The sequence below is a fragment of the Cuculus canorus genome, chromosome 5 (genome assembly GCF_017976375.1).
Source record: "Cuculus canorus isolate bCucCan1 chromosome 5, bCucCan1.pri, whole genome shotgun sequence".
Lineage (NCBI taxonomy): Eukaryota > Metazoa > Chordata > Aves > Cuculiformes > Cuculidae > Cuculus > Cuculus canorus.
In genome coordinates this window covers 63,726,860-63,741,790 of record NC_071405.1, presented here as the reverse complement: position 1 = coordinate 63,741,790, position 14,931 = coordinate 63,726,860, and the positions used below count along the sequence as shown (strand labels likewise).

General features: G+C 34.8%; 1 protein-coding gene across 9 annotated transcripts in view; it reads left to right on the top strand.

The window, feature by feature from the left end:
• The window catches only part of HEATR5A (HEAT repeat containing 5A), a 61,809-nt gene that overhangs the window by 19,573 nt on the left and 27,305 nt on the right, over positions 1 to 14,931 (top strand). For 8 of the 9 annotated variants that reach the window (XM_054066776.1, XM_054066778.1, XM_054066777.1 and 5 more), the window contains 8 exons: positions 386 to 546; positions 2,993 to 3,248; positions 4,377 to 4,532; positions 5,336 to 5,586; positions 8,628 to 8,739; positions 9,650 to 9,802; positions 11,183 to 11,282; positions 12,018 to 12,127. In XM_054066776.1, coding sequence (XP_053922751.1) covers positions 386 to 546; positions 2,993 to 3,248; positions 4,377 to 4,532; positions 5,336 to 5,586; positions 8,628 to 8,739; positions 9,650 to 9,802; positions 11,183 to 11,282; positions 12,018 to 12,127 — 1,299 coding nt within the window. Of the gene's footprint in view, positions 1 to 385; positions 547 to 2,992; positions 3,249 to 4,376; positions 4,533 to 5,335; positions 5,587 to 8,627; positions 8,740 to 9,649; positions 9,803 to 11,182; positions 11,283 to 12,017; positions 12,128 to 14,931 lie in introns of those variants that run through there. The other variant, XM_054066784.1, reaches the window with a different exon arrangement.

Below are 14,931 nucleotides of genomic sequence, written 5' to 3'. Positions count from 1 at the left end.
TAGAGGATTGTCTTTGGCGTCAAGCTGGAATAAGTTAGAGTTAGGACTTTCATGAAACTTCAGGGAGCAAGAGTAGGCCATACAGACCTCTTTTGGTAAATGCTGAGGGAGAGTAAATATATGTGTACATATTAGGTGATGTCCTAAACTATCTAAAGATACCTGAAGCAGAAAAACTTAAGAAATATTGTAGTTTACTGGAGCATTGAGTCCTAAAATGTCTTAGTTTCTTTTGTGAAATTATGCTCGAACAGTATTTGGATTTGGTTGTGGTACTGAACTTCAGATTGTGTTTTTTTCTGAAAGGATTAGTATTTAAACTTTTATTCTAGAAAGGAACAAGTTTTGCAGAGGTATTTCTCTAAAGTTTTACATCTATTCTTAGCATGCACCAGGCATAACTTGCGCAGAATCTCTTTGGAAGAAGTGATGGAGCTACTGGGAACTGGATTTATGCGTGGAAGTTGTGGATTTCTACGAGCCAGCGGTGATATGCTGAAAGGGACCAGTTCGGTCAGCAGAGATGTTAGAGTTGGAGTTACCCAGGTTTGGATTATATTGTTTGTTATTTTCTAAGATTGCTAAACATTCCTATAATAACTATTTTGCTCTCTGTATGTCTCTTATTTCATCCTTTTTTTTATCTGTGATGAAATGTATAAAATAAGGATTGACATTTTGAGTTATGCTAGAAAGAGAAGAGAAAATATTTAGGATGTTGCTCATTGTTGACCTAATATTTTGAAACTTTCAAAATTAAATATGTATTACTTCTGAAAGCTTCATGTTATATGAATTTCAAGAAAGTGATATAAATTAAGTACTTCCTCAAATTTTTAATTTAAAACTTGATACCTTATTTCTAAAATTGAAAGGGGGAAGTTAAAAGATTCCTTGTAACTTGGAATAGTTTCCTTCTCTATAGGGATATACCCAGTCCTGTTCTGAAAGAATAGTTCTTTGAGAAAGTGCATGAAAAATAAGACAGGATTTACCAGGGAATAAAACTAAATACCTGTTTTGCTGTGTTCCAGGATGCTCACTTAGAGAATAGGATTTTATTCACTGAGCAGGACTGAAGTCAGACCATATAGTGCATGCTGGTAAAAACAGTATAAACTTCTCAGAAAATATCAACTTATTCCTTTAAATATTACTTTAAATGGCATTTGCCAGATAAGATGTAGGTATTAAAATGTTACACCTGTGAATCAAGACTAAAGGTCATGATCAAAATTTATATATCAGGGAGCTGTGATTATTTTAGTCTGTTACAGTCTTCACAGCTCTTTGCCAGTAAGGGAATTTTTCAGTGCATTTCAAATCCTGCAGTTCAAAAAAGATCTGTAAACTAGCTTGAGTTACTGATAGAAGCTGCCAGACTTTGTACTGAAACAGCCAGAAGGTGCTCACTGGTTGTCTTCTATGCCCAGACCATGCTAGGTGGAAGCATTAACTTCTGGTGAAAAGACTGAAAAGCTGGGGAACATTAATACCTTTAGAGGTATATGCCTAGAAAATGTGTGTCAGGTTCCTGGAGTGTTCTATATACATAATGGTTTTACTCTTTTTGCAGAAGTAGATATTTCAGTTCAGTGTTTTGACTGTTTGTACTGGGTTTTGGAGCCTGACTCATTTTCATGCATTTCTGTGTTAACACAGATAGTACACTCTAACTGTACCACAACAGTTTCTGTGCACCAGAACAGTGCAATGTTTCTATAAGAAAATCTTGAGAAATAGTGTGTGTATATCAGTGCCTGCTAGTCAAAAATGCTTGCGGGTATAAAATGTAATAATTATTATGTGAAAACAGCTTGTTATAAATCAAAAGAAAAACACTGAGGATTTACTTAAGTATGGAAGAAGAATTTATGTTTGTTTAAGACACAGTTTGGTTCAAGATGTAGTTCAAGATGTAGCCAAGGCAGTATGACTCTTCACAAGTCTCTTAATCGTGTTAAATTCTTCAGTTTTCAAATCTTTAAAACAGGGGTACTGTACTGGTAGATTATGAAGCCTAAGTAGTATTTTTTAAGAACTATTAGATACTAACAGGATCAAATCGTACAGTTTCTCCGTCTACAGTACTTCATTTTCTTTTATGTGAATAATTTAGTTGTTAATGCTAGTCACGGGACAAAGTGTGCATGAGGCAAATGTAGAAGTTCATTAATAGGGGTAGTGTTTGTGAACTTTCTTATTAGGAACTTTGTGTGTTAATTTGCATATTCTCATTTTTTGTGTTCCCTTTTCTTGATGGTAGCATATCTATTCATTAAGAAAATCTGGCACAGACAGTTGTAAGGGAGCGTATTATGTGGCAAAATAAATGGTCTTGTGGTGATTAGATTTGTAAAGTGACTCTGCATTCTTTCTCTTTGTTGTGACAAACACAGGGTTTTTTTATGGTCCCACCATTGCAAGACAAACAATTAAAATTCATTGAGATGAAGAGCAGTGCTTGAGGGCTGCAAATATTCCCTAAGTCAAAGCCTATAATAACAAAATTCTTTCAGGGTTATGGGTTATAGTTTTGTAACATAGTAGTTCTTAAAATGCATTCATACATTAAATTTGAGTTCCATGTGCAGAATGTTAAATAGCTGGAAGCTGTTGTTCAGTGAGACCAAACACAATGTTTTACATAACAAGTGCCTGCGCAGGGTAAACTGCCATTTCTCACACTCTGGAATGAAATAACATGGACACGTAGCTTGAATTAACTTCCAGTCAAAGCAGGCTGCAGTACTGCTTGTAAAGTTGTGATAGTAATTTATATTATTTAAGTAGATCCAAAACCACTGAAGCTACCTGAACTGAGAATGTATGCAATTTATGGATGCATACATGTGTAAATAATCTCAGTTTAGTGACTATTTAGTTGTGGCAATGTGCAGAGATTAAAAAAAAAATTATGTGTGGGGGATAGCTGGCAGTGGTTTTCCAGACAATTTTGCTCAAATATGGCTTCTTTTCGAATCTTTTCCAGGCGTATGTGGTATTTGTCTCTACATTAGGAGCACAATGGCTTGAAAGGAACTTCTCTGCCTTCCTTTCCCATATTCTAGATCTTGTGTCTCAGTCTCACCCTAAGGCTGTGCAGAGTCAAATGGATGCTATCGGCTGTCGCTGCTGTGTTTCATTTATCCTTCGAGCTACAGTAGGAGGCCTTCTTGGGGAAAAAGCTCAAATTGCAGCTGCCAAGGAGATTTGTCAGGCCATCTGGAAACTGAAGAAAGTTGTGGGTATGGGTCTAACAAGATTATCCATTTGAGCCTCTGTCTTTCCTTTTTTAAGTGATTGTCCAACTTCCTAATCCAGAGACTGCAGAAGTAGAATATATCGTGCTGATTTATTACCATAATAATGTAGAGGGCTTTTGATGGACTGCTTTGTTTTTAACTTGGGCTGGTTATCTGTTTGTGTCCGTCTGTGTTTCTGCATGTGTGTACCCACATGAGTGTAGACAGCTTTTTTTAAACACTTCTTCCCTGGTGAATATATTTTTAACCAGTTATAATAAAATAATAAATTATGCAATAATAAAATATAGACAGTATTGTGAAATAACTGAAAATGGTGGTTATTATATGTCTAGCCAGATTCTGCCTTCCTGTTCAGAGCAGCTGACGCTACTGCTGGTTGAGGAAAGAAGCGTTTGTTCCTAATTGACAAAACAAGCATTTGTACTGGGGAAAGCAGATCTCTTGCATGATAAAGTCTTGTATACTGCTTCCAAAAAATAGTAGCTGATCTTTCACTATCATCCTTGTAGAGGAAAAGAAAGAGAAGGATCGGCATAAGCAGTTATCCCCTGGTATACAGATACATGTTGTATCCTAGTTAAATATCTAAATGTTAAATGTCTAAACTGGCACAATCATTTGTGTCACAAAAGCTGAACTTTCAAAAACCTCCAGATTTTTCCCTTCCTACTTATTCCTTGTCCCCACTGTCTTGCTCGCTTGCTTTCACACTGTTTCACTCTTTCCTTCCATTTCTTTTTTCCTGCTGTTTCATAAAATCTGGCAAGTTATATCAAAATACGACCTCTTCAAGTCACTTTTGATGAGGCTGAGAATAGCATGCTTCTTACTAACCACTGTTCCCTATTGCTTAAAGATAAGCAGTTTGGTAGTTTTCCATCTTATCTACACTCCTGGTCTCACAGACGTTGCTACTGTAGTTTGTGTAGTAGGAGTGTACTTGTCTCAGTAAAATTAAACCTTCATGAAAACAGTTTGGTAATAAAAATGGTAATGATAAAATTCACTTGGTAATATAAACAACTTACCATAGCAAAATCGCGTTCCAATCTGTTTGTTTTATTTTGGTAATGATTTCATGGGGATCTTCCTATGTTGTATTATTAGATGCTGCAATGAATGACAGTAACTTGGAAACAAGAATTAGTACAACAGAAGTAACAGCAAGTCAGCATGTGCTTGTGTGCGCACTTCAGGAACTCGGAAGTCTCATCCATGCCTTAGGAACTACAGCAGCACCATTACTACAAGACTCTAGTACAGGTACAAGCCCTGAATTATTTTCTAAACCAGAGTACAAACTGTATTCCTTTGTTCACTGTGATCTTCTCTGATTTCTTATGGGTAGACCGTTAACTCTTTCAAGGTGAGATCCTTTGTCTGCCATTGACTATAGCAATCTTTCTTCTGGTGTGCAGTCTCTTCACCTGGACAGCCTTATTCTTCTATCCTTTTCTGTTGTCTTTGATTAAACTGAAAAAAAAAAAAAGAAGAGAAGAACTTGGCTACTTTATGTGCTGTAGGAAGTCTTCAGGCAGTGCCCAAAGAGTTCTCTGTCTTCTCTGGCTTGTACTAATACGTTAATTTAAAAAAAAAATGAAAATAACCCAAATCAAGTTTAACTCCATTAGGGGTTGTATTTAAAGTCCAGCACTTCGTAATGTTTATAGTAAATCAGTATCTTCATCTACCCTTACTGCTTTCATTTAGCTTCAGTGAGACATTTCTTTTTGTCTGAATGGATTCAAGTGGACATGTGTTTCCGCTGCATGGATAGCTGCTTCCTTGAGAATACTTACAGATAGTTTCTATGCATGTTCATGGATGACTACATAATACATTAGATTTTCTCTACATTGTTTTTTCATTTAAGAGAACATTTTTGCAAAGTGTTGAAGTATTTAAATTCAATAAGAAATATTTCACAATAAAAATGAATAGTACTTTTTAAAGAGAAGTGCAGAAACTGAGTAGTGGTATGCGCACCACTCCTCTGTATATAATTTTGCTTCTTTCACAATCTACTTGCCGATTTCTAAAGTGCGTTTATGCATTTTATTTTTCAGGAGTTCTGGAAGCAGTAATTTCTGTCATTCTGCATCCCAGCGTTTCAGTTAGACTAACAGCAGCCTGGTGTTTACGCTGTATTGCGGTAGCATTGCCCTCCTATGTGTCCCTACTGTTGGATCGTTGCATTGAACGTCTTAATGCATTGAAATCCTCCCCAGAAGCAGTAACCGGCTACAGTTTTGCTGTTGCTGCTTTGCTAGGTGCAGTAAAACACAGTTCTTTAGGAATTCCACATGGAAAAGGGAAGGTACGGTCTGAATACTTACAGGTGGGGGGTTTTGTGTTTTTGCAGAGGTATTTGCATGTGTTCTTTATGATGTGATCATATAACCCATATATGGATGAGATATTATCTTCCCTCAAAAAGAGGATTTTGAATCATCCTGTAACTCAAACGAGTTTAAGTGTTTTTCTCACGTGTCAGGGTTGTGAATGTCTCAGGAAACATCACTAATAACTTTACAACTTACCTTTTCCTAATGGAGGAGTTTGTTAGGGGAAAGATTTGTTTGTTGTTTTGGGACAGAGGTCAGTTCTGAGGAGCTCTAAGGATTTAAATTGAACAGTCTGAAAAAAGATTTACTTGCTGAAAACATTTCTTGAGTAGAGTTAAATTTTTCAGAATTTCAAGCTAAACTCTTTACAGCAAGATGAAACCTTCCCCAAATCCCATTTTTAGGTGGGCTTAAATTAGAAAGCTGACATTTCAGCAGTGTTAATGGTGAGAAGAGGCTAGTCTGGAGTTCAGAAAGCTGAAGTGTATTAGATGTTGATGAAGGAAAACATCTTTCTTTTATAAAAGACTGATTAGAAATATATATACTGATCTATTGCATGCCACAGATTAAGACAAATAAATAATTTCCAGGCCCTCAGTGACTCTCCAGTGTACAGTTTAGTGAGTGCTTCCACTAATAATAGCAATTATGTATTATCTGGGAAATCTTTGGTCAAGTCCAACAAAACCTTTCATCAAATCCAATAGATAGATGCTCTCAGTTTGTTCTCCAGAATTTAACAGAAAACAATTTCTTGTATTAACATAGTTTAGGATGCTTGTACCAATCTCTCCACTGGCATAGATAGGATATACTGCGCTCTGAAGTTTTAGAGGTATGCAGATGTAGAAATACAGCCAGGAGAATAGGCTGTTTCTGTCTCAATGCAAACTTTATCCATGAAGTTACTCGCAGCTGGAAAACCACAGTGCAACGCAAGTGTCAGCAGTACATGCTAATTGTCTGCATAGTGTAGAACTTACATTGTCACTTCTGAAAATAACTGTTTTGGAGTCAGTGAACATGGAAGAAGTGGCACACTTTGACACAAGGATTGTGGGTTTTTTCTTGTTATTACACCACTGTATGATGAAAGGAATGCTTTAGTACATTAGGAAAAATGTCCCTTGGAGTGAGTCCCAGCCCACCCTTTCGGCAGTGTTGAGTACTAACAGTTCCACTCCACTGCTTAACACTTTGCTAGCTACAGTTCTCAACATTCGAAGTCCCAAGTGCTTTTAAAAACTTTTCCTTGTGATTACTAGAAGACCATGGGGAAAACAAAATGAGTATCATTTTTCCAGTTATATAGATAAGACGTGCCATTCAAATACTGCACACCTAAGATGAAGTAAAGGTCCCGTATAACAGAGGAACTTAATTCTTAAAGATTTCTTTTGGAGGAATAAAATAGGATGAAATAAGGCCAGGAGGAGATGTGGAAGGGTACAGAAAAGTGTGGGAGAAACATTACAGTCTGTACCAAGCTGGTGGGGGAATAGAACAGAGGAGTTGACAAAAGCCTTTTTCCTTTCTTTCCTAGGAGCACTGCCAGGTTCCAGACTAGCTCCTCTTTTCAGAAGCTGAAAGAGACCAGTGTTAAATAGAGCAATTTTGAAAAGGAAGTATCAAATGTAGACAGTAGTGACCTGGACTGTTTTATGTTAATGCATTTTCCTTTGAGAGAGCAGTTAGAGTTACAGGTGGAAGATATTAATGAGAACAAAATAATTAGTGGGTTTACAAACCAAATTGCTTATGTATTTAGCAATTTGTACTCGTGGTAATGCTTCAGTTCAAAAAAAATCCTTGAAAAATAAGACATTTCTCCTCGTACATAGAGAGAAAAACTGTCAGAAATCATTAATTGAAATCCTTTCTAGGATGCTTATCAAGTAGTTTAAGTATATTAAGGTGTTAGTAATTTTTAATAGTATAATTTAACAAAGTGTTGGTTTAATTTCAGAAAAAAATATTTTAAATCTATCAAGAATCTGTCAAAACAAATGTCTTCATTTGCAACCATCTGATAGCATTATGGAATTGGGGAAGCTAATATATTCAGACTGTTAATATTTCATTAATTTTGGAAGTATACAAATTTCAAACTTTCATGAAGTTTTATATTTTTTCAAATAAATTATAGAAGGAAGCTGTCTATATCCTCCAAATAAATTACAGTGTGCGAAAACACTATAGAAGGAAATTGGCTAACAATATTATTGATAAGGACACTTCTTTCTTGTAATATGTAATTTACAAGCAGTTTGCTTTGGCAACCAAACATACTGCAAGATATAAGAAATAACTTTTTTACGTATGTGAAACGTAATTGCAGCAAACTATTTGCAGAATACTTTTTGAAGTTGTAGCCGTACTGTGGTAATTGTCCACGGACACACTGTTTGTTCCCCCACATAAATTTTAGGTAGCTCAGACTTTGGTAACAAGCACAGATTGCTACCTTTTATTTAGTCCATAGTAGTAGACACATGCAGTTATTGTGGAGAAGCTAAGATAAGATTAATTCTAATCATACCGTACAGTTTTCTGATTAAAAACTGTCAAAGAGAATAGCAGACCTTATTCTGAAACAGGAATTAAGAGATCGTTACCCCTTTCACCACTTCTTCTGAGCTGTGATTCGTATGTCTTCCGCTATCCTTTTTCTGCATAGTGGCATAAATGGAATATCTTAGTGTTTTAATCCTTGCCAGACATATTCCTGTGAGAAGTATCCACTCTCATTTTACTAGTGATAAAAGAAAGGGACAAAGCAGCAAAGTAAATTACCTGGAACCACACAGGAACTGTTGTAGCCATCCCACACTAGTACTGAAGCTGGTCATTGCAACTTAATGAGCCCGATTGTCTTGCTTTAGTGTAAGAAGAAGATGGCATTCTATTTGGAGATGCTGAAATAAGATTAAGTAACACTGTAAAGAGTATTGAAAAATCATTTGGTAGTTACTAAAATGTTGATGCTACGTGTTTCTTTTTAACTTTGAAGGTCATCATGACAGTAGCAGAGGATCTGTTGTGTTCTGCTTCTCAGAACAGTCGTATTTCACTACAGAGAACACAGGCTGGATGGCTGTTGATAGCGGCCCTCATGACATTAGGTAGTATCTCGCTACAGTTTTTCTCCAACTAAATTAAGTTATTCTGTGTTCTTTCTCTGACTTCAGTTCTTTCAACTTTTCATGTAATTCAACATTGCAAAATAATTTTAAAAAAACAATATAAAGCAGAATCTTTAGAAAAACTTTCTGAAATGAAAATGTATTTTATTCCAAATTTGCAATTAGTTCATTGGGAGCAGTGTCTGAAAAACAGTGACTGGGTGGGACTGTTGTTAATTAAGTATAAAAGTTAAATTTCCAAATCAGTCTTAACAAATGTCTTTGTGATCTTGAAGAATTACACTGATTTTTTTCTTTTTTTTTTCTTTTTTTTGTTTAGATCTGCCCCAGAACAAAACTAGCTAATAATTTGTATTTCTTTCTTATAAGGCATTTGAAATCCTACAGAACTTGCTGATACTTATTAGTGGTCAGATTATTGATTGTGATCACTAAATTACTCATGAAGAATGTATTTTATCTGTTTTGTTCGTATTTTTAAGTCACCTTCCACATTTTCAGCTATTACTTCTGCCTAACAGCTCGCAGTTTTTTCTTCAATTAGGGAAAACACACCTTGTACACTAATCAATAATAAATGTTTGCTTTTCTGAACATCACAATTGCGTATTATATCTATTTTTTGGTGGTGATGCACAGGCTCTGTCCTTAGTAAAACAGTGATAATGTATGGCTTGGTGACATACTTGTAAATGGATGAATGGGTATGTAGTTACGTATGAAAATGGAGTATCGAGACAGCAAACATTTGAGAAATTACATAAGAAATGGCTAGGACAGTGGCTTAAAGTTTTGATTACAACTGTAATACTTTTGTGAACATAGATAAAAGGGAAAACCTTAATTTTATTAAGTCTTGCATTTGCGTGACAATGATCAATGCTTACAGGTCCTGCAGTTGTCCAACACCATCTGCCACGAATGCTGTTACTGTGGAAGTGCATCTTTCCATTATCTCCTAAAGACCTAGAAACAGAGAAAACACGAGGAGATTCATTTACGTGGCAAGTAACGCTGGAAGGTCGTGCTGGTGCTATCTGTGGTAAGTGGGATTTACTTTGTCTTTCTCTTCATACTTATAGTTTGTCTGTTTGTTTGGTTTTCCTTCTGAAAGAACAATACTTCACATGGATTTTTCTCACTGGATGATAAAGGATTTATTCACTCCCCAACCTTTATATCTGTATCTACATATGTTTCATTTTTTGTAAAAAACACAACCAAACAAAAAATCCAAGAAGATTTTTCCTCCTGTTCTTATAATCACTTGATTTCCAAGCAGTAAATGGTATCAGAAAGCTTGCTTCTCTTCTCTTCTCTTGTTTAACATACGTTACGCAGTAATGAGTGAGGACCCAAAACAGTGTATGTTCTGTTGTTTATCCAGTCTATTAACGGTTGGACTTGATGATCTTAGAGGTCCTTTCCAACCCAAATGATTCTATGATTCTATTATGCTTTGTAAATTGCAGTTCTTTTTCCTAATAGCTGACTTACTGTAAGCAAAAATAGGATTGGTAGGTCTGTCAAACACGCTTGTGAGAGTGGGGAGACTCAGGTAAAAATTAAAATAAGGAAGTTGCAGTTCTCATACTGTAAATAGTACTATGTGTTTGGCTGCTAATTTTAGGTTGCAATTTTTCATCATGAAATATTGTGAATTTGGGTTTCCAAGAGATGACTCCAGTGATATTTAAATGCTTCTTGTATTTCAGTCATGTATTCTAGAGTACTACAAAGCCCTTTGCGTTGCAGTTATGAGAACCTAGTGTAGTTATTACCTGCCTCTCTCACTATTAAAATGTGTCGGAAACGTGGAATTCAATAGTAATTTCTTTTTAGAAGTAACCAAACAATTAACCTTTAAATTATTTCTTTTTTTTCCTTTTGGAAATAGATCTTTAATACTGGTACTGTCTAGATGCTTTCTGAACAGCTGACTCAAATTTAATTTTCTGTAAATAATGAAAAATATTTCTGTACCTATAACTTGTCTCTTAAAGTACAGTAATTAAGCTAAATTTAAATAGAAAACTAGCACAGTAAGCTGTAGGTCATCAAACCATCATGCTTCTCACATTTTTCTCTTTTTTATTATTATCATGGAATTATGATGAAGTTGAGTTATATCCCATAACTTAATTCATAACAAAACGCCAAAAATGCTTGCCTTTATATATACAATTAAAAGTCAGGGTATCAGCATCCAAGCTGAGACACCAAAACAGTGCATCTGTACATGTAACTATTTTGATTTTTTTTCCCAGTTTCTTAAATTATCGGTCAAAATACTTGAATTTTTTTGCATGCTTTTTTCCTATTTTTTGATTATTAGTGAAGTAATAATGTGATTACTTCACTAATGTGATTTTTTTCCTTCTAGATATCTCACACTAAGTTAAAATCTTAATTCCTTTTCTAGCTATCAAAAGCTTTGTTTCCCACTGTGCTGGTCTTCTTACGGATGAAGTTGTTCAGAGGCTTCTTCCTCCGCTTCCAAGTGCTGTTGATTTATTGACGCAGTAAGTGTGTACTGTTAAATTACATTCTGGTTTTGAAAAGCTACAGAATAATCTTCTCGTATTCAATTTAGTGCACTTTCTAAAGAACAAAGTAGAAAAATTAGAGTGTAGAATTGAATTCAGCTGTATAGCTGAAGACTTTAGCTGGCATAGTGCAGATTCCAGTACTGTGAAAAAAAAAAATGAGTAAGAAAGTATTGCATGCTTTTGTTAATTTAATGGTTTTATTCTACTTTTTTAATCAGACATACACATTCAAGTTTAAGTATAATCATTTTTTATAAATTAAAAAAAAATTCAACAATACACTTGGACAAAAAATTTTAGAGATGGGAATTTTCTATGTTTAGATTCAGAGTGAAGCTGGAAATGGGTTTTATATTTTTAAATTTTTGCCTTCAGAATATGTAGTGATTTAATATATTTGAGCTCTAAACTTAAATTTACAGAGATACCCACAAAGTTAATTATAATAAATATGCATACAGTCAAAGGCAATAGAGACCCTTATTTATTTCTCTAGTATTAGATAAAAGTAATGACTGGGAATGGAGAACAGAGGGATTCTGAGAACATGTGAAATAAGTTGTTTTGCTTCTACTGTTGATAATGCTGATCAAAACTGTACTTATGTATAGGCTTTAAAAGTATTCAGGAAAGTGGTACAAATGAAACCAAAATGTTGCTTAATGCTTCAAGTCTTTAACATCTCTGATGTACTTTTTATGTTTTAAGGCTTTCTTCAATATATAAATCATATGGAAATTCTTTAAAAACATCATCAACGGTTTACAGACATAAACTTTATGAATTGCTAGCAGTACTGCCTCCGAAGACCTATGAAGGTACATATTTCCTTACAAAGAGATATCTGTTAAAAATACCATGAGCTCATTTTAAAGTTTTTATCCAATGTGTATACAAATAGGAAGGAGTAGTTCCTCCTCTTCTAATAAACAAATTTTATTCCTCTGTTTAGATTTGATGAAACTATAGGGAAGTCACTATGGTTTTGAAAATGTAGTATTCACCATCTTCTTTCCCCCCATTATAAATGCAGACCTATGTCTTATTTTTTGGTTGAAACTTGAAGATAGACAACAACTGCAATTTTCAACTGCTTGAAAAACTGACTGACTTTGAGGCCTGCTTTACAGTCCATAGAATCCTAAATCACAAGGATGTAATCTTAGCATAAACCAATTTAAAGAATTAAAAGAATTTAATATAATTGCTTCAGGTAGGCTTACATGTTACGGATATGTTCATCTTATCCTCTGCAGATTACAGATAAACTTGTATTTGAAGACCAATTTGAAATAAATCTGGGAGTACGCTCACTTAAAATCTGATCCTCTATTTCAATAACTATATACATTGTAGTTAGATCTAACAGTTCAGGTAGAACATAAAATACCTTCGTTTCACTTGAAATTTTCATGTGGATATAGTTTGCCATAGGGTAATGTATGGACTGACAGAAGGATCTAGAGCGTCTGACAGTTTTAAAAAGAAGGACGAGGTATTTCATCAGGACAGAGAGAATATGAGCCAGCCAGCTGCTGAATTGCCTGCATCATTTGTATCATGGACGGAATCCTTACTCAAATAATCTGCTCCATCTAGCGGTAACTGCTAAGTGAATCTTCATGAGGACAAACCCTGCCTTTTGCCTTGCAGTTCTTGTCGCATTAGAAGTCAGTATATAACACCTGAAGCATAGTGTACAATATTAATTTGTGATTTGGACTTAAAAGACTGATGATACCTCTATACCTTACAGCAAGTTATTTGGTTCTTTTATTACAGGGGTAATGTTTTACAGAGTACAGATATTTGGGGGGTTGGTTTTGGCAATTTTGTGGTTTGTTTGGGATTTTTGCATATGATCTAACTTTTATTAAAAAATAAAAAATAAAGAGTATTTTACAGTGTAAGGTCTGATTCTTGTGAGACATCATCCTAGCTGGGGATGCTGCAGTCTAGAACCATTAAATAAAGAAAAATTTAAAAGGTTTGTAATAGATAAGTGCTCACTCTGCTGAAAGGTTTATAAGTAGCTTAGAATCAAAACAGTCTCAGAGTTGCTCACCTGTTTCTAATACAGCAGTATGAGACTGGGACTCATATGCATATATTGCCAGGGTGAATTTTCAAGGTCTTTTATATAGTTTAATATATGAGTATGTATTATTTAGAAATGCAAAAAAAGGTTTTCAGTTAAAGCTTGAAACAAATACCCTTCTTTGCATATTATTTCCAGTATGAAAGCTTTATACAGAAACCGTGAGTTTGGAAATACTAGGATTTTTGAAAATGAATTTTTTGGGAAAGCAGTGTCATTATGGAACTCAAGATGGTTTTTTGATGTCCAATTTTAGTTATTATCACTAGGAAGAATTGCAGGTGGACTCTTCTGTTGCACAGCCTGACACATTTTGCCTGGTTAAGGGTGACACACTGGTTTCACCAAGTCATGGCTTTATTCCTTTTCATTTTCTTCCATCTATTTAGTTAGCCAGAGACTTAGAAATGTGCCAGTTCGAGGTTTTTTGAGAGTATGAATGATGGGTGGGGCCCTGTTCTAGGAGTTGTAACTCAATCTTTTAAGTATTAGCAAATACTGTGCAAAGCTTTTTTTTCTTCAGCAGAAGAGTAACAAAACAAAATACGCAGCAAAATAAACAGTTCAAAACAGGTTCTTTATTTCTAGCTCCAAGCCTCTTTCTCAGCTCAGACCTTTAGATTTCTGAGGCCAGAGGTATTAGGACTTGTTTAGGCTCTGCTTGGTTCCTTGCTGTTCTCTTTCAGCCTCTGATGTTTCTCTTGCTGCTTTCTGTCATCAATAAAAATCAGTATCTGCTCAAACAGCAGAATTACAAAGGCTCACTGTGAGTGTGCATAAGTAGCAGATGATTTTTTTCATTATTTCAGAAATGACAGATAGGAGAAGAATGAGTTGGGTTAACTTGAACATCAGCAAAACAACAGTTAGTGTATTGTAGGGCCTGCTTCTGTCATGTGTGAGTGGTTAAGACTTTGTAATTTAGCTGATAGTAAGTATGAACTTGTTAAGCTGCGACAAGCTGGTTCTGTTTCTAAAATTATGATTTATTTTTTTAATCATTTTCATATGTCATTAGTTTTTGATGCTGATGTGCTTTTGATTTTGACACTAAAACATTTATTTCCTGTGAGTTAATACAGAATTTTTAATTACTAGAATGTTCGATTTGATAATTTCACACAAATCATTTCAGTAGTTTGAATTTTGATTATTAGATCTGTTGATTTTTTTTCTGTGGTCTGAAATTAATGCGTTTTGTCAGACAACTCATTAGGGTTCTTTTCATTCTTTGGCTTTTTGTGCTTTTTATGTTCTGCTGTCTAAACCATAAAATTGAATACAAGCATTCACTTCTCTCTCTTAATAGGGGGAGATGAATAGCAACAATGCTGGAACAGCATTGAACTGCTTAACATTGGGATAATATTATTTGACATGTTGAGGATGGACAAGCATATGGCACTAAATTAAATGTTAACTTGGTTAAAAATTGCTGAGTACCTCATTACATTTTATTGCAAAAGCAGTTTTCATATAAAGGGGATTTTTCTTTTTTTTTTTATAATTGTGACCTGTAATAAT